This window comes from Andrena cerasifolii, chromosome 2 (genome assembly GCF_050908995.1).
Source record: "Andrena cerasifolii isolate SP2316 chromosome 2, iyAndCera1_principal, whole genome shotgun sequence".
Lineage (NCBI taxonomy): Eukaryota > Metazoa > Arthropoda > Insecta > Hymenoptera > Andrenidae > Andrena > Andrena cerasifolii.
In genome coordinates, this window is record NC_135119.1 from 23577976 (window position 1) to 23600717 (window position 22742).

The 22742-nt window shown below is 44.0% G+C and overlaps 3 protein-coding genes and 1 long non-coding RNA gene across 4 annotated transcripts; 2 read left to right on the plus strand and 2 right to left on the minus strand.

Annotated features, from left to right (window-relative positions):
- Positions 1-1316: 1316 nt before the first annotated feature.
- LOC143378920 (putative fatty acyl-CoA reductase CG8306) lies at positions 1317-4542 on the plus strand. Its single transcript, XM_076831042.1, has 7 exons — positions 1317-1686; positions 2250-2501; positions 2642-2891; positions 2974-3166; positions 3249-3488; positions 3570-3827; positions 3917-4542. Exons 1-7 carry the CDS (start codon positions 1495-1497, stop codon positions 4053-4055), a joined length of 1524 nt encoding a protein of 507 aa, XP_076687157.1. The 5' UTR covers positions 1317-1494; the 3' UTR covers positions 4056-4542.
- A 3601-nt stretch (positions 4543-8143) lies between these two features.
- On the minus strand, positions 8144-12245 carry LOC143366202 (actin, muscle). Its single transcript, XM_076807057.1, has 3 exons — positions 12106-12245; positions 9483-9633; positions 8144-9390 (listed from the first exon to the last, which is right to left on the minus strand). The coding sequence occupies exons 2-3, from the start codon at positions 9606-9608 to the stop codon at positions 8386-8388; spliced, it is 1131 nt and encodes a 376-aa protein (XP_076663172.1). The 5' UTR covers positions 9609-9633; positions 12106-12245; the 3' UTR covers positions 8144-8385.
- Positions 12246-15255: 3010 nt separating this feature from the next.
- LOC143366203 (actin, clone 205) lies at positions 15256-19915 on the minus strand. Its single transcript, XM_076807058.1, has 2 exons — positions 19792-19915; positions 15256-16665 (listed from the first exon to the last, which is right to left on the minus strand). Exon 2 carries the CDS (start codon positions 16636-16638, stop codon positions 15508-15510), a length of 1131 nt encoding a protein of 376 aa, XP_076663173.1. The 5' UTR covers positions 16639-16665; positions 19792-19915; the 3' UTR covers positions 15256-15507.
- On the plus strand, positions 16684-18303 carry LOC143366204 (uncharacterized). Its single transcript, XR_013084687.1, has 2 exons — positions 16684-18041; positions 18075-18303. It is a non-coding gene; the product is annotated as an uncharacterized LOC143366204 (long non-coding RNA).
- Positions 19916-22742: the final 2827 nt, after the last annotated feature.

Sequence of the window (22742 nt, forward strand, 5' to 3'; positions counted from 1 at the left end):
GGCAACGAAAGAATCATCCGAATCAGTCCACGCGTTACAAACTTATACGCGAACGTACATTAAAATTGGAATTCTAGAGAATTCTAGAGTATCTAGATAATAGTAAAAAAAATTAACATGGAACCACCGGCTCTTGGTACTCTTTCAAATAAAAAAAGAATCATCGAAATCGGTGCACCTGCGCGGAAGTTATGCGTGAATATACAAACACAATGAAATACGTGGCGAATTAAGAGGTCAGTCCACTGTGACGGTTTAAAAAATTAAGCTATTTTTTAAGATTTTTTTCTCCGTAGATACAACATATAATGCAATAAATCTTTTTTGTACTTATTAAGCTACTTTTATATTATACAAAAAAATTAAAAGAATTTTTTTAATTTGTTTTAAAACCTAAAACGCAATTATCTGAAAACATTTGTTTCATTAGGTGCAGGTGACTGCAAAAAAACTATTAGACTAATCTGTCTAAAAATTTTACACGTTATTCAGAACATCAGTGGCTATGCCCGGGACCAAGGAAACCTTTTTGGATTAACCATTTCATACTTTTTAAAAGGCAAAATGATTGAAAAATTCACCATATGTCGACACTTAAACTTCAAACCCCCGCCATTTTGTTAATTTTTTAGCAGTAAAAATAATCCTGGTTCCGGCGATAACCACACTCATAATAACACTTTGAATTTTCTGTTTCAAATGCGTCGCTCTCCCGGAACCACCTGCACCAGCACTGCATCGCTTTCTCAAGGCACTCACATCAGTGCGAAATATATTTTAAAAAAACTGTTTAAGATTTAAAATAAAATTTTTTTATACTGTCAATAAGTGTATTAATAAGTAGACAAAGCATTATTTACGTTGGACATTCCGTTTACTAAAAAATATATGCTAAAAAATGACAATTTTTCATGAATTCACAGTGGACTGACCCCTCAAGTAACCTCCTCCTTTTGAAGTCGGTTAAAAAACCCTGCATCGTGACGATTCCTGCATAGTTTTTTTTTTTAATTTCCTGCAGCCTATCTAATCGTGCGCAGAGGACTACTAACTGTACTTGCAACTGTACGAGCTGTGGCACGGACGACTGACGATAGTGCCACGACGCATATCGATTGTTTCGCGATGCTACGGCGATATTTTTTATATTTAATAATATGACATTAATCCCAACGTAATTACTGCTTATGTTTCGATGTCGCTAATTATGCGGCAAGCCTGCAAAACCATGTTCTCCTGGCTTCATTTACGCACTCGCCTATCCCACCTACATAGTTGATTCGTTGGACGCCCCGTGGCGGGCATTCTCGATTCCTCATTCCTCATCTTTCAGTGTACGACGAACCAGCGCCGTAGATGCTGCGTTTGTTGCCGGCAGTTGTCGATGCGTAGTACGGTACATTTCCATCAGTAATAAACGCATACTCTGTCGTTAATATCTATTACAATTTGGAAGTGAAGCCCGGGGCAAAGATACTCGACAAACGAATCACGATGACATCGGGTATAACGAATTTCTACAGCGGCAAAACTGTGTTTATTACCGGCGGCAGTGGCTTCCTCGGGGTCTGCCTGATAGAGAAGTTACTACGATCCTTCCCGGACTTGAAAAATATCTATTTATTGCTACGACCAAAGAAAGGAAAGCAGATAGAGGAGCGATTGGAGGAGATCCGGAAGAATTCGGTACGAAACTAGACGAGTGCCCTGAACGCGATATCTTTTCGTTGAAATGCCGCTGAATCTAGAATCATCCGATAACCTTCACCTTGATTTCGATTAGCTTCGTCTTTTTTCTTAAATTCATGGGTGTGAACGTAGGCTGATAGGTGCTTCCTAATTCATGCTTGAATTTCCGTTTGTTATTGCGGAATGTAAGTTTGAAACGCGGGCCGGGATATTAATAAATAGAAATACAAATAAATTCGGTATTTATTTTATAATTATTTACTTTCTGCGGTGCATAGAACGACTTTAGTTCGTTGCCACGTGAACAATTTAACTATCGGAGGGCATTGGCACTTCGATCGAAGGAAAAAATTCTAGCTACGAACTTCTAGGAATTTCGTTTGTGTTTAGGGAAACGCTAACCTGTATTTCTTACATGACCGCGGTTATTTGATTTCAGTTTCATTAATTTTAATTTTCGATATTTCTTAAAAATTATTAACGTTTAAGGGAATTATACGTGTTGATTTAACAGTTGTTCCAACTACCAGGGCTTCCTCTGACTCGTTTTACTATTTCAGGTGTTTAACAGGTTCAAGGAAGAAAATAAGTCTCATCTTTTTGACAAATTAATCGCCGTCGCCGGTGATGTTGGAGAAGAGAATCTAGGATTGTCATCCGCGGACAGATTGACTCTGGTCGAAGATGTTCAGATCGTTTTCCACTCGGCAGCAACACTGGACTTCGAAGCCGATTTGAAATCCACCACCACGATCAACCTATTGGGAACGCGGCGAGTAGTCGAACTCTGCCAAGAGATAAGAGACCTCAAGGTGAACTGCTTTCTCTATTCCGAATATTTCATTATATTTCCTGGTATTTTATTGAATCCAGTTATTACGTTGAATCCAGTTATGCTAATTAAAGGATGCCTAGACCTTGGCATGATCCAGATGCTTTTTGTCCCCCTTAGGCTCTGGTACACGTGTCAAGTGCATATGTCAATTCCGTATTGCAAGAAGCAGACGAGCGTGTGTATTCGCCGCCTTTCGACGTGAAGGAATTACTGAAACTGGTGGAGAATTTAGACGACGCTACGTTGATAGCAGAAACGCCTAACATATTGAAGAACCATCCAAATCCTTATACGTTCACGAAACACCTGGCCGAACATGAAGTCAAGAATGGGCGTGTGCCTGCTGCTATCGTGCGCCCTTCGATGAGTGCGTATACTTAGAATATTTTTAGACACAAGCGCTCCTCCTTACAGAGTTCTGTTCGTTATTGTGTTTGATATTTCCACAGTAACGGGAGCATGGAAAGAGCCAGTCCCTGGATGGACAATATCGAAGAACGGTCCGCAAGGATTTCTGATGGGTGCCAGCAAGGGCGTCGTAAGAAGACTGCCAGTTGCGAAGCATCTGATTTACGATTACATTCCGGTGGATATTGTTGTAAACAATCTTATCGCTGCAGCGTATGCTGTCGACCGAGATGGGTACAGTGGGATTTCGTTGTTCGCATTAGAGTGTAGTTCTGCGAACAGTTTCTATACAGCTTTGTACACGTTTCTGTTACAGCGGAAGGGAGCTGAAAGTATTCCACTGTACGTCCAGTACAAGCAATCCGTTCAAGTGGCTGACCGTGGAAACAAAGATTAATCATTTCCTGCACAAATATCCGTTGCGCAGCGCAGTTTGGTATCCGCATCTTAAACTCCTGCCGTCGATCTTCCTGTTCAGGCTCTCTGCGATTTTTGTGCATATGATACCTGCGTACATATTGGACACAGTTACCAAGTTAGGGGGAGGTCGGCCGATGTAAGTTGTAAATTACGGCTCGTTTACGTATGGTATCAGCATATATAAGACGAAGTCGGCGAAACTTGTGATGCTTTTCAGACTGGTGCGATTGCACACCAATGTTAACAATTCGCTGGACCGTCTGAAGACGTTTATCTTTACCGAATGGAGATTTCATAACCCTCGTACCATGGAGTTACATAAGTCGCTGTCGGAGACGGATAAACAACTGTTCGGTGTAGATATTAGGCCACTGGTATGGGAAGATTATTTCGTGGACTTGACACAGGGAGTCAGGACTTATCTGAATAATGAATCTCCAAAGACATTGGAAAAAGCACGCGCCAAAGATAAAATGTACGTGTAATCGGAGCGGAAGGAATTTAGTGGGTTCTTGAAAGTGTACAACGATTCTTGTAATTTATTTATATTTTCGTATCTTTCAGATTAATGGTTGCACACTTGGGTTTGCAAGCTGCGATATTAGGGTTCATTTGGTGGCTGGTGAAAACTCTGCTGGCCAGTACTTGGACTAAGACGGGCTTGATTGTCCCACTTACGTACCTCGTCTTCGAGCAATTATAAAAATTGGTAGATTGCACTCGTTCCGTACTGATCTGAACGCACAAAGGTTGGTGAACTCTAGGACCTGACTAGTGCGCGCTTATATTAATGCGGAGCGAGTTCAGTTAGCCGAGAGTACAACAGATTTGATACATTTCTATTTATACGTTATCATTCATTTTCACCTTAGCCTCCTAACGGTGTTGGCAAGTAAAATTATTTAAGTATCATTATGAATATTTAAACTTACTACTGTTTGTGTCAAAGAATACGATATAATATAAATACTATATGTATATAGTTTAAAATTGAAAAATGAAAGATTTCGTTATTTCTAAACCTTCGTAAGGATAATTGTTTGAACCGAATTGTTCGGTATGGTTTTAATAAAAAAAAACGTTGAAACAAAGTGTTTATTGTATTTTAAGGGGCAGAATTCTTCAACGTCTTGCACACGGTTACTGTGAAATTGTTTAAACGTTTGAATAAAGGCGTAATAATCACTCGAGCTCTTGTAGACCTTATACGCCGTTCCTACTAGCAAGAGGAGTTAATTAAAATTCCAGACATCACCGTCTATAGAAAGCAAATTGTACTTCTAAATATTTTTACAAATATTCCTGCAAGTATACATTTACACGAAGTCCAACTAAAAACTATTTATATATTATAATTAATACTTTGCAATGCGTATAAACATTAACATTGTAGCTATATATAATTATAGAATTAATATAGCTATCAAGCTATGCTAGTAATGATTCCACTAAATATAAAGAATTGAATGAAATACTTTTTTTCTAAGATCGAAATTAATGGAAGTAAGCATGATGTAAGGATATAAGGTGTGCTCTCGCGCACACTTTTCAAATTAGCCAATAACGTGCTCTTCCCAAGATCCTTCATATTGGATTGTCAACCAATAGGATAGAATGAATTTGTCAACATTTCGATATGCGTCCGTAAACTTGCATATGCATTCATATATACATACATATTTTAATATGGCGGAGATTGGGAGTGCGCAGTAAAAGACGAAAATGAGCCGCTCGGCGAGCACACCTTATATCCTTACATCATGGAAGTAAGTGCAAATTGTGTTTCTATCAAAATGTTTCTTGAAATCAGTTGTAACATTCAGACCGTTTTAGTTTTGAATATTTCAGATAACATTTAATTTTAATTCCCAGCACTCGTAGCATTGTAATCTTATTTTAGACTGAATCGATAACGTTGGGTGTGACAGAAAAATGGTAAGAGGGCTCGCGAGCCCCCTAAACGTATAACACAAAATTACATACGTAATTGCACAGACGAGATATAGGATAGACTTATCACCCAATGCATTTTTTGTCACCGGTTTGTGGGACCGTAGGGCCCCATTACCATTTTAATGTCGCATGCAACGTTACCGGCGAAGTATCCAAACAAATTGTAACGCTACGCGTAGTAGGAATTAGAATTCAACGCGTGTAAAACTAGGTCATTCGAAACCCGCGATTTACAAATGATTCTGTTAGAGTAACAATTTAAAGTCGTTTTATAGACGTATTCACAACAAAACAAGACACATACGCCTTTCAGCATTTCAACACATTTCAGAGTAGTTCCTGAGTTGGACGCTGTTCATGAGCAGATGCCACTACATTCAGTCGTGAAATTATGGGTCGGTAGCGCAGTTTGGGTGGCAACACGACATCCATAAGGTGATAGGTCTATCCTATACCTCAAGGCTCTCCAAGTTCGCTTACGCAGAAGCTCGGGGTTCCCCCACTCTCGTCCGCGTTGCCATGGATACCGCGCGACGCTAACCCCGAAGCCGCTAATATCGCGCGGTCTCCTTGACAACAGAAGGCAGCTGCGCGAAAGAAAGATTGGAAGGGGAAGCAGGCGCGTGAGGGGCCCCTGCGCTGCAGAGCCCTGCTATACCTCGTTTCTGGACTATCCTATTCCTCGTCTGTGCTGCGACGAGGATCTCCCGATGGTAAAGAAGACAAGTAGGAATGCTGAATTTCAACTCTAACCGCTTCTAGCATGGTGATCGTATTCTATTCTAAATCGGTAACGTCGCGTGCGATACGAAAACGGAAAGTAGGCTCCGAACCTCCGATCCGTGCGATGAAAACTGAATTGTCCATTCTCCATTACAAGTGTAGAAGTTTCCTTGCAACTAATTTCTCACTCCGAATTTGCAACACAACAGAGTGTTGAATAAATAAGGAAGACCATGCCAGGTAAATTACCTGAGGCAATCAGGACCGCATTAATGTCCCTGCCAGCTCCACACACGTTCTTCCTCTTATTCCTCGCTGCACAAATATAGCATTGAGGAATCATCGATAACAGCGTCTCCGTATTATCGAATAAAACATTGCGTCTCTGTTATATCGCACCACTCCCCAATTAAGAATAAAATCAGAAACGTAGGTTAGAAAGTTTCATGCGTAATAACAGTCAGCGTACAATCGAGCTCACCTAACCTTATTCTCTTAGTCAAGCTGATACGCGTGACGATAAATAATCGAATCTAGAGAGCTGCATCCCACGCAATTTAATTGAGCACCTCAGTAGCCCAGCTGATCAGCTCGATAAAGTAAAATATTCAGAAAACTAACATATTACTCTTAGCTAACATGCTAGCTCTAATTATCTGTCTGAATACTGGAATTGAGAATGTTACAGAACGCGGAGTCGATCGGTTCAGCTCTCCGAGAGGAGTAATTTATTAACCGAGCCAATCTGTCCTGTTGTCTCGCAGCAGTACGAGAGCTTGCTCGCCGGAACCCGTCGCTGCGGAGGACTGTACGCGATAGAGCCGGCCTAAGCTGGCGCGCGACCACCCCATGCAGGTGCACGCACGCGTGCATGTGCGCCCCGAAGAGTGCGGTGCTCTAATTTTAGCCCAAGAAGCGTCAGAATAAACGTAAGTCACCCAGGGGCCTTGTAAGGCTAGAAGACACTCCCGGGGACCCCCGGCATGTACTCCGCGACAGCCACGGCATCCACATTAGCCGGCTACCGACAATTCTATTTTTGCTATTTCTTTATTCGTGCCGCGGTTTTGCCCGCCGTGTTAGGTTACTGCTTCGTTTGTCGCTCCTCCCTTCGTGGAAAGGGCTCAGCCGCCTCCGAAACAACGGCAGATACCACGTCGAGGATCGCACCTATACCAGCGTTCCTAGGACCAGGGCTAAACATCCTAAATTGCTCAACGCAGCACGAATAGAAGATAAAGAAAACACAACTGAACACGTACAGCCCGAAAGAATGTTGAGAGATCAGAAGGGAATAGAGAAGTGAACAGAGCGCTTAGATTTTAACCTCTGCGATTTAAAGTCCTCCTAAGCAAACAGACGAGGCCCGCAGAGATAAGCTAAATTTAATTGCTTCTATTCTCGGAAACGTTTCGCCGCGATCATTGTCTGATCGACGAATACGAGTTACGGCCAAGCTGCGCCCTGCCGATACTATTCCCAGATCGAAGTAACTATTGTTATTTATCTTGAAACGATTGAATTGTACTGAGCGAAGCCAAAAGCGTACTAGTCGCGTCCCTTTCACTGATGCGCGAACGATTTCGTCCCGATCGAGGCAAATGAGAAATATAGTCGCTTGAGGTTGCGCGGGGCTCTGGCCGCGCGCCAGAATACACTGTACTCGCTGATAAACATGCCGAAAGTGCGGAGCACAATATTTCTCACGAATTTCTCCGCGTATGGAAGCGGCAATTTGTCCGCGTCCATTATGCCACCGCGTTGAACGCCCGCCAATTGTATCGCTCGCGGCAAGGTTCACATAATCCGACAGTGTTATTATATAATACAGTTTTATTATCATTAATTGTATGATATAATAAGAAGAACAATACGCCAGGCAGCAATATGAGCCGACGTCGATGCGCCTGGTTACGGTTCCGTTTTTTTTCGTCGTATACTTTAGTCTCGCGCCGATTAACCACCCCCGTGCGTATCGCAAATGCCAAATTACGTGAGCGCGCGCGCGCGATTTCGAGAAAGCCTTTTGCGCGTGCCTGTATCCGTGTGCGTGTACATGCTTACAGGACCGAGAAGGGCTCGCTGCAGTGGCCGAGGATATTATCAATAAATTAATTAACGTTAATAACAAACAGTCGTGTTGTATAAACTACAAAGTAAAGTACAGTCTGATAAATGTGTAGAATAAAGGCACTTCAGTAATTTTCGTTTCCCAAACCTCGCCCACCCCCGGCAAGAAAAAATTGTTACCTTCCTCTCTCTTCCTCTCTCCTAAGCTGGGTGAGCGGATAGGAGAAAGAAGAGAGAGAGGAAAGCAGGCGAAAAATCGTGAATCTCCCCGTGCTGGGCGCGACACCTTAGAAGCACTTGCGGTGGACGATGCCGGGGCCGGACTCGTCGTACTCCTGCTTGGAGATCCACATCTGCTGGAAGGTGGACAGCGATGCCAGGATGGAGCCGCCGATCCATACGGAGTACTTCCTCTCGGGAGGAGCGATGATCTTGATCTTGATGGTGGACGGGGCCAGGGCGGTGATCTCCTTCTGCATGCGGTCAGCGATACCGGGGTACATGGTGGTGCCGCCGGAGAGCACGGTGTTGGCGTAGAGGTCCTTGCGGATGTCCACGTCGCACTTCATGATGGAGTTGTACACGGTCTCGTGGATGCCGCAGGATTCCATGCCCAGGAAGGACGGTTGGAAGAGTGCCTCTGGGCAACGGAACCTCTCGTTGCCGATGGTGATGACCTGCCCGTCGGGAAGCTCGTAGCTCTTCTCGAGGGAAGTGCTGGCTGCGGCTGTGGCCATTTCCTGCTCGAAGTCCAGGGCCACGTAGCAAAGCTTCTCCTTGATGTCGCGGACAATTTCACGCTCAGCCGTGGTGGTGAAGCTGTAGCCTCTCTCGGTGAGGATCTTCATGAGGTAGTCGGTCAGATCGCGACCGGCCAAGTCCAGACGGAGGATGGCGTGGGGAAGCGCGTAACCCTCGTAGATGGGCACGGTGTGAGAGACACCGTCTCCGGAGTCCAGGACGATACCGGTGGTACGACCGGAGGCGTACAGCGAGAGCACCGCCTGGATGGCCACGTACATGGCCGGGCTGTTGAAGGTCTCGAACATGATCTGGGTCATCTTCTCGCGGTTAGCTTTCGGGTTCAAGGGAGCCTCGGTGAGGAGGACCGGGTGCTCCTCCGGGGCGACGCGGAGCTCGTTGTAGAAGGTGTGGTGCCAGATCTTCTCCATGTCGTCCCAGTTGGTGATGATACCGTGCTCGATGGGGTACTTCAGGGTGAGGATACCTCTTTTACTCTGCGCCTCGTCGCCGACGTAGCTGTCCTTCTGACCCATACCGACCATCACACCCTGGAATGGTATTGAGAAATGTCAGTGACGAGTCCTGAAAACGGGGCAAGGTAGCGGAACCAGATTATGGGCGAGCTTCGGGTATGACGAACCTGGTGACGCGGGCGGCCGACGATGCTGGGGAAGACGGCGCGGGGGGCGTCGTCTCCAGCGAATCCCGCCTTGCACATACCGGACCCATTGTCCACGACTAGTGCCGCAACATCATCGTCACACATCTTGAATTGTTTTTAGTGTTACTTTCTGTGGAAATTTCATTGAGCTAGTGAGCGCGGATGAATTCTATTAATCAGTTTATATTAGTCAGGCATTAAATCCTTACACGATCAATGAAAATTTTACCCTTTAGAATTTATAAGGGAAGCAACAATATATTTTAACTTCTAAATCTGACGGTACAAAGCAATTGCAAATAGGGATAATAAAGGGCTCAAGGAAAAAGAAAACTGCGAGATAAATAAGGGAAATTTAAAGCAGTTATCTAATTACAAATTATTGTAGGAAGTAGTTAGCGTAACTAATAAAGTTCCCAGGGTACCGAAAAAGTTCGTTAGTAATTAGTCTTCCTTACGCGATCAATGAAACTTTTATTCTTTCGAATTTATAAGGGAAGCAACAATATTTTTTTAACTTCTAAATCTGACGGTACAAAGCAGTTGCAAATAGGGATAATAAAGGGCTCAAGGAAAAAGAAAATTGCGAGATAAATAAGGGAAATTTAAAGCAGTTATCTAATTACAAATTATGGTAGGAAGTAGTGAGCGTAACTAATAAAATTCCCAGGGCACCGAAAAAGTTCGTTAGTAATTAGTCTTCCTTACGCGATCAATGAAACTTTTATTCTTTCGAATTTATAAGGGAAGCAACAATATTTTTTTAACTTCTAAATCTGACGGTACAAAGCAATTGCAAATAGGGATAATAAAGGGCTCAAGGAAAAAGAAAACTGCGAGATAAATAAGGGAAATTTAAAACAGTTATCTAATTACAAATTATGGTAGGAAGCAGTTAGCGTAACTAATAAAGTTCCCAGGGTACCGAAAAAGTTCGTTAGTAATTAGTCTTCCTTGCAAGATCAATGAAAATTTTACCCTTTCGAATTTATAAGGGAAGCAACAACCTGGGTATTTTAACTACAAAGCTGATCCCATCAATAGAGCTATGTATGCGGCGAATCAATATCTCACTGATATTGATGTGCTGTCTATATCGCGTGATTCGTTCCGGCACAAATTGCTCAGTCGACTCTCCGAATAACTGTCCCCGATGCGTAAGCACATATGCTTAGGATATTAGAATAAGTTACCAGACTCATTTCGTTTTCTACTAGTTAACATGATTTGTATACTAAAGGGTATTCCCGTTGATAATAATAATAATAATAATAATAAAAAAAAACAGGAGAGAAAATTGAGAAATACATCAACCTAGCCGAGGAAATTAAAGACATGTGGCATCAAGACAAAGTAGAAATAATACCAATAATACTGTCAAGTACAGGAGTCATACCACACAACATGCACCAATACACCCGCGCGTTACAACTCCCTGCAAACATATACATACAGTTAGAAAAATCAATAATTATCGATACATGTACAATCGCCCGGAAATTCTTAAATGCACCATAACTCAACAGATATAAAGAAATCACGCTTGACCGAGGTTCGCGTGCTGTCTATGATCAACCAGACACAAGTCTGAGAAAACAGAGAAATAATAATAATAATAATAATATCTTTCTAATTTCTTCTAAACCTGATGGTACAAAGCAATTGCAAATAGGGATAATAAAGGGCTAAAAAAAAAAGAAAACTGCGAGATAAATAAGGAAAATCTAAAACAGTTATCTAATAACAAACTAAGGTAGCAAGTAGTTAGCGTAACTAATAAAGTTCCCAGGGCACCGAAAACGTCTTTAGTAATTAGTCTTCCTTACACGATCAATGAAAATTTTACCTTTCGAATTTATAAGAGAAGCAACAATATATTTTAACTTCTTCTAAATCTGACGTTACAAAGCAATTGCAAATAGGGATAATAAAGGGCTAAAAAAAAAACTGCGAGATAAATAAGAAAAATCTAAAACAGTTATCTAATAACAAACTAAGGTAGCAAGTAGTTAGCGTAACTAATAAAGTTCCCAGGGCACCGAGAACGTCGTTAGTAATTATAAACGAAGCTACTGACGTAATCAACGAGTTACCAGTCTCCACAAGAAAATTCGAATTTCAGTAACCAAGATACATCATACCCCTCTAAAATCAGAACCGTCTCCCAAATCCAATCGGTCATTAATAACTACTCAGAGGACAATCGCAATCAGCACCCTCGACCAAAAAAAAAAAAAACAAAAAAAAAAGAATTACGTTCCCCGCTGTTACGTCAGAACCAAGAGCCTAATCGTTAATCGCCGGTCAGCAACGTCGGCGATTACAGAAGCACAAGCATCGAAATCACATTCGCGGAACGTCACTTCACAAGCATGCAAGATCCCGGGAGGACGATCGGCGAGGAATCGCGGCTGCGCTCGGTCCTCCCCGATACCGATTCCCTGCGTTGCAATCGCGCGTGACGGATTCACTGTATCCCGCCGAAATTCGCTGGCTGGAAGGACCGAGGCTGTGCGCGATTCGGGCTGGGCGTATCGTCCACCGCGATCGGTGGATCGGCGCGAGAGGGATCGCTAGAATCCCAGGCACACGTTCGATTTACCGTTCACTAATTGAGTCGAGAGGATCGGCAACGGTCGCTTAGGGCGTGCGTGGTGCAAGAGACCGAGAGCGGCGAGTGGCACAGTGCCGGCTCTGTGGGGTCCCTTTATCCATATCGGTTCGCTGCCGAAAATAGCGATCCGCCCCTTAGATGGAAATCTATCGTGTATTAACACTCGTCCCAGCCCGCCGCCGCCGCCTAGTCCTTAGCCGCCCTAAGCAGCGACGCCGAGAGGGAGAGACGCCGCGCGTCGCGACGAGGCGGCGGCCGACGGCCCCCCGATCCAAATAAGGACTCGTCACGCGCCAGGGACGCCGCTCGTCGGGCGCTAATCATCCAAGGGCCGACGGCCACCGCGTTATCACTGGCTAGCCATCGGACACGCGTCCATCGCGGCGATCTACCATAAATCCCCGTGAATCCTGAGCCTCCTTTCCTGGATCCTGCGTCCGATTCGCGTTGAGGATCGAGTGGATGTTGCGTCTGATAGATTCGACGACGCCGATAAAAATTACACCCTCTTCATTGCGGGGTATCTGTATAATTGCTTAGCTTTGTTATTTGCATGTAAAAAGAAAGGGGACGTTTAGAGTTATCGATGATTCAAGTTGCATTTGCGCTTAGGTAACGAGCGAAAGCTTGTGAGATCGCTGGAAAGTCTGCGGTAATCTGTTAATATGATCTCGTTAACTTCTGTCTACTTTGATTTTATTTTATTCCACTCTGCTTAGGCGTTTCTTGGCTCGCCACTATTTCCTTCTTCCTTTATTTTGTCCATTTTTGTGTTTCTAATTTTACCTATTTCTCCTCCAGTGGCTTTCACTATTCTCTATGCACCAAAGGGTTTCCCGCGTATATTAAAAAATAATAATAATATTGATCGGAGGAAGCTCTATGCTATTATTATTATTATTATTATTATTATTATTATTATTATTAACGGGAAACCCTTTAGTGTACAGAGATACAAAAATATTACCATTATTACATAGAAGGATAAAAAATAAGAGAAAGTTATAAAATATATATATAAAATAACATAAAATAAAATAAAATAATATAATATGAAATATGTTCGTGTTGCTCATAGCAAAAGCCGAGAATTCTGTGCGAAATTAATGGCACTTGAATAGCTCGTTCAAAGAGACTATCAGCTTCCACTAGAATCAAAGTGAACACAGAATCTTGATTTAAGCTCGCCACGACTTGTCAGTATGTAATTTCTCTCCATTCCCCGTCGCATTAAATCAAGTAAAACCCTGGTGTGACGCGACGGACGTGGGTGGCTCGTGCTGGATCTATTATTCGTCATTAAAAACGCCTGGGGTATCGCGTGCTCGGCCCGTGCCAGCAATAATAATAATACAGATTTCGCGCGAGCCGCGACGCGAGTTTCGATGTTGAACAATATCAATTTTCAGCGGGGTGCGACATCGGGAATAACCGATCGGATTTGTCGATGACAGGAATCGAGTTGTCGGGCGAATTAGGCTGCTTTCTATAATTGGGAGTGCGCGGGGCGACGATGCGTCTCGAGCCACCGCCGATCCCCACCACCTTCTCGCGAGAGCGACTGTCGACGCGTTCGGTTGGCTCGGCGGGTTCGCATTGCCGAGTTTCAACCCCGAAACGGCGCGTCTTTGTCGCAAAGGGGACTTTCGCACCGATTCCCGTCTACGCGCACGCGGTGGTGGATTCAGCGGAGCCCAGCGAGAGTTTGCAAGTTCCGCGAGAGCCAGGAGGATGACGATGATATCGGACAGGATCGAAGGTGACGAGCAATTTTTTTCGCGTCCAAATTCGTGAGAAACCCAAGTACTTGGTGAAACGTAGGGTTGAAAGCATCGACGTTAATACTGGCCACTATTAGCCCAGTTGAAACGATACTGCAGTTAATTAATTAATTTCATTTCGCGATAGGTATATCACGGTTGGAGTTAAGACGATTTTCATCCCTATCTGTAAGCGTAGGGTTGAAAGAATTCTGCGAGAAGATCACGACTAATGTTATCCCCGAGAATGTTTGAGAATGTGAAATTTGAATATTCGGAGGCTTTAGTTGTTGTTTGATTAAGGTTCCGAAGCACCTACGCGAATCTTGGCCCTAATTTGCGCTGAAGTAATGAATCATTTACAGGTACCAAGGCAGGAGGAACGGTGGTGGCAGAATTAATCAAGACGTGGACTTCGTTAAAGGGACGAGGCAGTGATTCCCACGAACGTGTTCCTGGATGAACGTGCGTCTGTCGCGGACCTGTCGGCACCAAAGTTCGTCCCGATAGCGTAGAGAAGCTCGACCCGAGATTCCCGGTAATTTCGACAGAGGGAATGACCCCTTGAATCATTCGGCCCATGCATGGTAGATAATGCTACTACTATCCCTCCCAGAATATTTATGACGCGAGTGCCGCTAGATTTTTATACAGCAATGCAATAAACGACTTTCTCCCAGAAACTTCTTCTTAATATCTAATTACGCCCCTCTGACCCATCCACTCTTGTTGCTCCGTGTAATATATCCCACCACGCGGAACCCCGAGTGTCTCAATTCAACGGCGATCGAATATCCACCCCTATTAAGTGTTTAATCAAACTGCAAGTGCACGGTACCAATGACAAATCACCCGTCCTGCCCCCAAACTGTCCCTTCGTGGTCACACGGGGTGTGTCGCACCCCGAGAGCAATTTTCCGGTTCGAATGCCTGTGAAAATAAAATTAAAAATATCGCTCCCTCCGCAAACGAGAGGAATAGTTATTCTCGAGCCACGAATTTCATCGTATCGAGATTTACGTCTCCAGAAGAAGGCTATTGGAGCATGATTCCGCGAGCATCGCGAACGTACAATCGTCACTGAAAAGTCAGAAGATCCAAAAGTTCGGAAACGGCAGGTGAAAAATGACGATGGGGTGCAGCGAGGCCCATGTGACCAGCTTGTGATTGTAAGAAGGTGTGACCACGGAGGGTTGTATTACACATTTTAATCATAATACAGTGCTGCGTACGGTCTCGATTAGACACGCCGGTCAGACCAGTCGATGTCCTCCAAGTTCGACCGATGAATAATTAATGCTCGACAGGCACGCAGATTGAAAGCCGTCGGGCGCGTGAGGCGTCGAATCCAGGGATCGTAACACGAAGGCCTACATCCCCATTGGTTGTAAGAATATAAGACTGATTTATTCCGTAGATGTAAACTTATATACAAAAGATGACGTGTATGCTCAGACGGTGCTCCTCGAGAAATATCATCTCACCGCCGCGCAGAGACAGTACCGATAGGGTTTGAGCTAACGGAGCCGCTGGACGAAGCGGTGCGGCAGTGAAAACGGGTACATTTTGGGAAAAGGCGTGGCAATAACAATATCGATAGTGATAATAATTTTGAATCGAGCATAACTGCTTAGAAGCACTTGCGGTGAACGATGCCGGGGCCGGACTCGTCGTACTCCTGCTTGGAGATCCACATCTGCTGGAAGGTGGACAGCGACGCCAGGATGGAGCCGCCGATCCATACGGAGTACTTCCTCTCGGGTGGAGCGATGATCTTGATCTTGATGGTGGACGGGGCCAGGGCGGTGATCTCCTTCTGCATGCGGTCAGCGATACCGGGGTACATGGTGGTGCCGCCGGAGAGCACGTTGTTGGCGTAGAGGTCCTTGCGGATGTCCACGTCGCACTTCATGATGGAGTTGTACACGGTCTCGTGGATGCCGCAGGATTCCATGCCCAGGAAGGACGGTTGGAAGAGTGCCTCTGGGCAACGGAACCTCTCGTTGCCGATGGTGATGACCTGCCCGTCGGGAAGCTCGTAGCTCTTCTCGAGGGAAGTGCTGGCTGCGGCTGTGGCCATTTCCTGCTCGAAGTCCAGGGCCACGTAGCAAAGCTTCTCCTTGATGTCGCGGACAATTTCACGCTCAGCCGTGGTGGTGAAGCTGTAGCCTCTCTCGGTGAGGATCTTCATGAGGTAGTCGGTCAGATCGCGACCGGCCAAGTCCAGACGGAGGATGGCGTGGGGAAGCGCGTAACCCTCGTAGATGGGCACGGTGTGAGAGACACCGTCTCCGGAGTCCAGGACGATGCCGGTGGTACGACCGGAGGCGTACAGCGAGAGCACCGCCTGGATGGCCACGTACATGGCCGGGCTGTTGAAGGTCTCGAACATGATCTGGGTCATCTTCTCGCGGTTAGCTTTCGGGTTCAAGGGAGCCTCGGTGAGGAGGACCGGGTGCTCCTCCGGGGCGACGCGGAGCTCGTTGTAGAAGGTGTGGTGCCAGATCTTCTCCATGTCGTCCCAGTTGGTGATGATACCGTGCTCGATGGGGTACTTCAGGGTGAGGATACCTCTCTTGCTCTGCGCCTCGTCGCCGACGTAGCTGTCCTTCTGACCCATACCGACCATCACACCCTGGTGACGGGGGCGGCCTACGATCGAGGGGAAGACGGCGCGCGGAGCGTCGTCTCCGGCGAAACCGGCCTTGCACATACCGGATCCATTGTCGACAACAAGGGCTGCTACTTCGTCGTCACACATTTTGTTTCTTCTTCGTTTTCAATTGCTCTGCAACAGAAATCGGTGGCCTTTCTTGGTTCCTCCTTGTCCTTTCGTTTCATATAACGTACGAGAGCTAGTGACGGTTAGGTTCATCTTAATATCTCCCTGAATACTATTTCCTCGCGAGTACTCGCTCCCCAGTAAACTCGATTTACACTTCGATATTTCTGACAAGGAGAGTATTTTAGGTGTCCGCCTCCGATCATTTTGATTTTTGGATATGTTATAGAGGACCGAGAAATAAGAAATACGTGTTTTTTTATTTTTCTCTGTTTTCATATTTGGGGGGTGAAAACTGCGTTCAAAGTTAGGGTTGGAAAATCATTTTTATGGATTTTCGAAAATCTGGTGAGGCAGTCATGTTTCGCATTCAAAGACACAAAATTCGTTCATTGACACTATTCATCTATCTCTAATAGTTCTCGAGATATTCCACAAAAATGAGTTTCCAACCCTAACTTTGAACGCAGTTTTCACACCCCAAATATGAAAACGTAGAAAAATAAAAAACACGTATTTCTTATTTTTCGGTTCTCTATAACATATCCAGAAATCAAAATGATCGGAGGCGGACACCTAAAGTACTCTCCTTGTGAGAAAGATTATCTCTTTTTCTCTTGTATCATTGATTTTTTAATCTCCTTTCGTTTAGCATATTTATACGTCGTTTTATATTACGATACAATTTCTTAGGTCGTTTTTGTAGATTACTCATTTACCAATGTCTATCTGTCTTCTAAGTCTCTGAAGTCTGTCTGGTGTGTCGCGTAAGTCCGACGGAGGTTCGCGACGAGGTCGCACTGCCACCCAATTCACGATATACCGTTTCTGAATTGAAATTTACAAAGAAAGGGACGCTTTGCTTCGCGGAAACAGCTGGGAATTGAAACTACTGAATCCGAATGTAGTTTCAAATTAATTATCAACGTAACGCGTGAACACTAACTGAACACAACCCTCGCTCCATTCAACTAATTACTAAATGAAAAATCTACAAAAACGACCTAAGCCTCTCTAATTATAAAAAATCGTCGTATGGTAGATGTCCCCTTTACTGCCAGTGTCCCTATCACTGCCACTTTATTTATTTCACTTTAAAAAAAACTTAACGCATAAAGAATAAACATAAAAAAAGAATGTCCAATAATAATAATAAGAACAGTCCCAATATTATGCTAAATTATTTTTTAAACTATTCATTATACATCGCGTGTTTATTAAATAAAATAAATGAAGTCGCACTAACAGGGACACTGGCTGTAATTGCGACATTTACCCTATAAATCTGCAAAATGAAAGTATATTAAAAAATCAACGAATGTAGTAAAAAGAAAGAATCTTTTTCCGAAATGTCGAAGTGTAAATCGAGTTTATTGGGGAGCGTGTGCTCGCAAGGAAGTCTGTATGCGCGGGAGCCGTGTGGCTCGGCGAAGCTTTCGCGGAAAGCGTCGATGCTCGCCAGAATTGACCCAGTTGCCTATAAAACGATAGGCAAGCGGCCCCGGCGTCGCGGCACTATTTCGGTGCGCCGCGGCGCTAACTTTAGACGTACGAGCGACGGGCGATCCCTAATAAGTGCAAGCGACGATTATGGTGGGCAACACCCGGCTCCGTTCGCCGCGGCTCGCCTCCGACCACGAGGATGAGGCATAACGACGAGGGCCGCGCGTGCCAAAATTATGCCCCGCTTCACAAAAGGACGAGCCGCGCGCACGGGCAAAGACCTCGAATATGCCTAAACACGACGATAGGTGCCGGCCGTTCGCCCCGTGCCGCGTATTTCTGGCCCGCTCCTGATTAGCTGGTTAGAAGAATTTCAAAGCCAGGGGAAGAAACACCCTCGACGGATAAAACGGTGCTCGCGCGGCAGAAAGGATTCTACGCGAAAATACTACTCGCGTCTTGGCCGATGGAAAGTGTCTCTCTCGTTGCCAGGTCTTGCGTTAGAGATAGGCGAAATCGCGACAGCAACTTGTTGAATCGTTACGTTTCTACTTGAGCACCCGAGGGCACGATTCAGTTGATAAGCAAACGATCAAATTTTTGGGTATTTGGTTATGGATTTGGGTGGAAAAAATTTTGGAAGAGCTTTGAGATTTTAGGATACAATTGGAATCTACTTGTCGAGGTTTCTTCAGCGTTGGGTAAGCTCTTTGGGTTTCCACAGCTGCTTAGTTACGTTGCGAAGTGTGGTAGGTATTTCCTGAGTGATTAGGAAGTTCCTTTGAAATTGGAACTTATGGGAACCAGAGTGACGTTGGATCTTTCTTTGTACTACGAGCTCTAGGGTTTTGCATTAGCCTCTCAATTTACTCGAAACATGTGACAAGTTATTAGTAAAACATTGTTCTTGCAATTCAGTGCTCTAAACTCTAAACAGAGAGGAACTCCCTCTTCGAACTGGATAGTTCCTTCGAAGCTGTTAGGAAATAAAAACTCTTTCAATTGCTTTGAAAACCTCTACCCGAGACCTGGCTTTCCATCAGCAGAAACGAGAGTATTAGTAAAAAATAAGACACTTGAGCTGAGTATAAATAAAAAGCGTTGGATACTATCGGCTACAAGAATAAAATACACCGCACCATATTCCACCGCAGTGACATCAGAGATTAAATAAAAGCTGACTAAAATATTCCTTAAATTAAAAAAAGTTCCCCTGCGATCCACAAATAACGATACACTTAAATCGATACCCAGTTCCCCATAGAATCACTAAAAAATACCACTTCAAAATGCCCACTAAAATTCAATTAAAAATAAAGATCAAATAGAATCCCCCACCTTAGTCCAAAGAAAATTTCCAAATATACCTTTGTACTAAAAGAAGCTGAAACAAAGCTCGACAGCACTGAACCGATCGGCGAACCGATTTCCCCTGAACAAAGCTACGACGTTCGTTATCCAAAGGCACGAGTATATTTAACCCCGGCTGCTATTTCAGGCACGAGATACCGGAAGGAAACTCGACCGCTCCCTTAAACCGTGGAGAACCGTGGCCACGGTGGAACCGAACGGTCGAAGCGAGCCGCGGATCGGCGAAGGGTGTCGATCTTGCCTGCACCGTCGGCGCTGCCGATAGTATCCAGATAGACGGGCTATATCGTCGCCCGAAATCGTGTGCTTTCTACGTACCGTGCACGGGACAGAGTTGGAGTGGCGTCTGTGCCTCGGGAGCGTCGCGACGTCGAATATATGCTCTCGTCAGGACGCCCCCGCATTCTCGTGGGATGGTGCTTGCCCGACAGGCACGAAAAAGGCTTGCCTCGCGTGGCGTCGCGACGCTCGCCGAACTAGGCGGCCCCAGGCCCTAAGCGGGCCGGGGAGAGCGCGCCTCTCCGGCAACCCTCTATCGCCTCTTCCTCCTACGCTCCCCGATCCTCCCTCCCGATTTCCCACATTTAACAAATTCCATACAATTTCCACCCCGGCACGCGATCCTCCGCGGCATCGCTCCGCCGAGGCTGCCCGTTTCCCTCGCCCATTTCGGGAAGGGGTGGCTGGGTGCCTCCGTTGATCAGCGCGAATTCGGTGCGGCAATTTTTCCCTCGATTTTCGGTAATGAGCTCTTAGTGGTTGCTCGGAGGATCCCAGGGGCGGATATCGCGGGGCTTATAATTAGTCTCTGATGCGGTGGTCGTGGATTGTTTAAGGGAGGTTCCGCTCTAGAGCCCAACGAAAATAGGCGATCTTTAGGTATTAATTAAAGGAAAACTACTATGTATAATTTTTATGGGACTTTTTGCATTGCATTGAGGGGTCGTGCTCAGTCAGGAGACCGAAAAAAGGGTGGTCTTTGGAAATTTTTTGTTTAAGAGTTATAACACATTTCTTAAAAAATCTTTTTTCCTTTTAAGGATTGCATCTAGTACCGTGCATCGTATTTTTTTTATTTAAAAATATTTATCAATAACTGAGTTATTGTCTGTCACTCGAAGGTTCTCTAAAAAAAGGCTTCTGCGGTGACCACTGCTGCTCGAAAGTCGATCATCTAAAATAAAAAATTCAAAAGAATAACTTAAAAGGAAAAAAGATTTTTTGAGAAATGTGTTATAGCTTTTGAGTAAAAAATTTCCAAAGACCACCATTTTTTCGGCCTCCTGACTGAGCATGACCCCTTAAGGATGTCTTAAATTATAGAAATATATTTTTTGTTTTATAATTAATCATTACAGACGGCACTGGGGAGTCGTTAAAGTCAAGGCATCAAAAAATTCATTCAAATCGGTGGGACCTGTATCCCCAAAAGTTATTATCCGATTCGACTGAAACTTTTTTTATTTTGAAGAATGTACTTCTGGCTAGGAGGGAAACCAGAACAAATTACAAAAATGACGTTTTTTAAGAAAGTAACAACACTTGAAGTTTGAAATCACTTTTCCCTTATATTTTTCGTCCTTTCAACGCCTTTGAAAATTATAAATTTTCAAATTTTCGTATTTTTTTCTGGTTTCTCTTCTAGCCAGAAGTATATTCTTGAAAGTAAAAAAAGTTTCAGTCGATTCGAATAATAACTTTTGGAAATACAGGTTCCACCGTTTTGAGAACACTGTTTCGAGAAAAACGCGTTTAAAGTTGGGGGTGTTTCGAGAAAAACGCGTTTAAGGGTGTTACCCATGCATTTGCCGCTACTCAAATGCCTATAACTTCGGGAATTTTACGAATTTCAACAAATCCTTTTAAACACGTATTCCTAAAAGGTTGAACATTCGAAAAATGAAATAAAAAAAAATCGACTTTTACACCGGAACCTCCCCTTAAATGGGCTTCCATGCCGGGGTTGTTCTTTTGCGAGGGATGGACGGGGGTGCAACGGGCACTCGCCCTGGGTCGCTTTGGCAAGTGAGGTCGGCGAAGATGACGAGGGACGCGGTTTGTCTTTTTGGATAACTTAAGGGGACTAGGCAGTCGTTTTCTGTGAAAGAAACACTTTGTTTTTAATGTATTTGTAGAAAAACGAGAGCAAATCCAGATGTATCCTTTTACACAATGTTTATTATTATCTTAGAGATTGAAGAACAGTTGCTACGAAATATAGATGTGCTTTAAAAATGACGGTGACTGGTAAACATTTTAACATTCTTCTGTGGTTTTGCTGTAATATTGGTCTTAATAAGTGACGTAATCCAATTTCAAGGTGTGATTCGTGTTCGTTACATCCGTTGTTTCCCGCGCAACCGATAAAAACTAAAATTGAAACAGAATTACTAAATTGCTGGCCGCGAAACGGCGATTATTTCTGGGAAAATTTAGTTGTGTTTATGGGTTACTGAAAATCCGCGACTTTCAAATTTTTGTATAAAAATCGCGAATTTTTACGGACCATATCGTAGGGTGCGCGGGAAATGGCACGTGTTTTATGAATCCTGTAATTTCTCCAAGTCCATCTGAACCTCCGCGCACTCGCAACTAGGGGAAATCTGAGAGAAAAAAAAGATTCGAGAAAAACGCTTTTAAAGTTTCTGAGCAAAGACGCTGTAAGTTGCCGCTTGACCTTTTTAGCTGTGAAATCAACAATTTTGCGAATATTAATATAAACCAAGCGGTATTTTATTAAAGAAAGATAGCACTTTCGGAAAATGCAATAGAAAAAGTCTATTTTTCGACTACCTAGTCCCCTTAAGGGTTTTTATGAGCCTCTGTAATTTGATTACCTTGCAGCAAGAGGAGTGCAACTGTATTTCTGACAGTTTGAAGCAAATCCGATAACAAATGAACGATTTATTGCAAATAAATAAAAACAGAAATGTTAATATTGATATTTTTATTACAGAATATCTTTTCGTGATAAATAGAAATAGAAACTTATCAACTCAATGACTACCCTTTATTGTGTGAAAACATATATTTTTCAATTAGTGTTCTTTCAATGCCAAGTCGAAGGAATAATTTTAAAAATAGATTTCTCTAATTTACTCCAAGTTGGTAAAGATTTAGCCGCACCCCTTTCGCCGCAAAGTCCTCAATTTCTTCGCGATTCTATTGCCACAGTTTGGGAGAGTATTACTCGAGGTATTCCAAGGTTCGAGGTCCCTTATTACTTCCAAAAATATTTTCCTACGCGAAGAAGCAGTGGCTATTGCGAG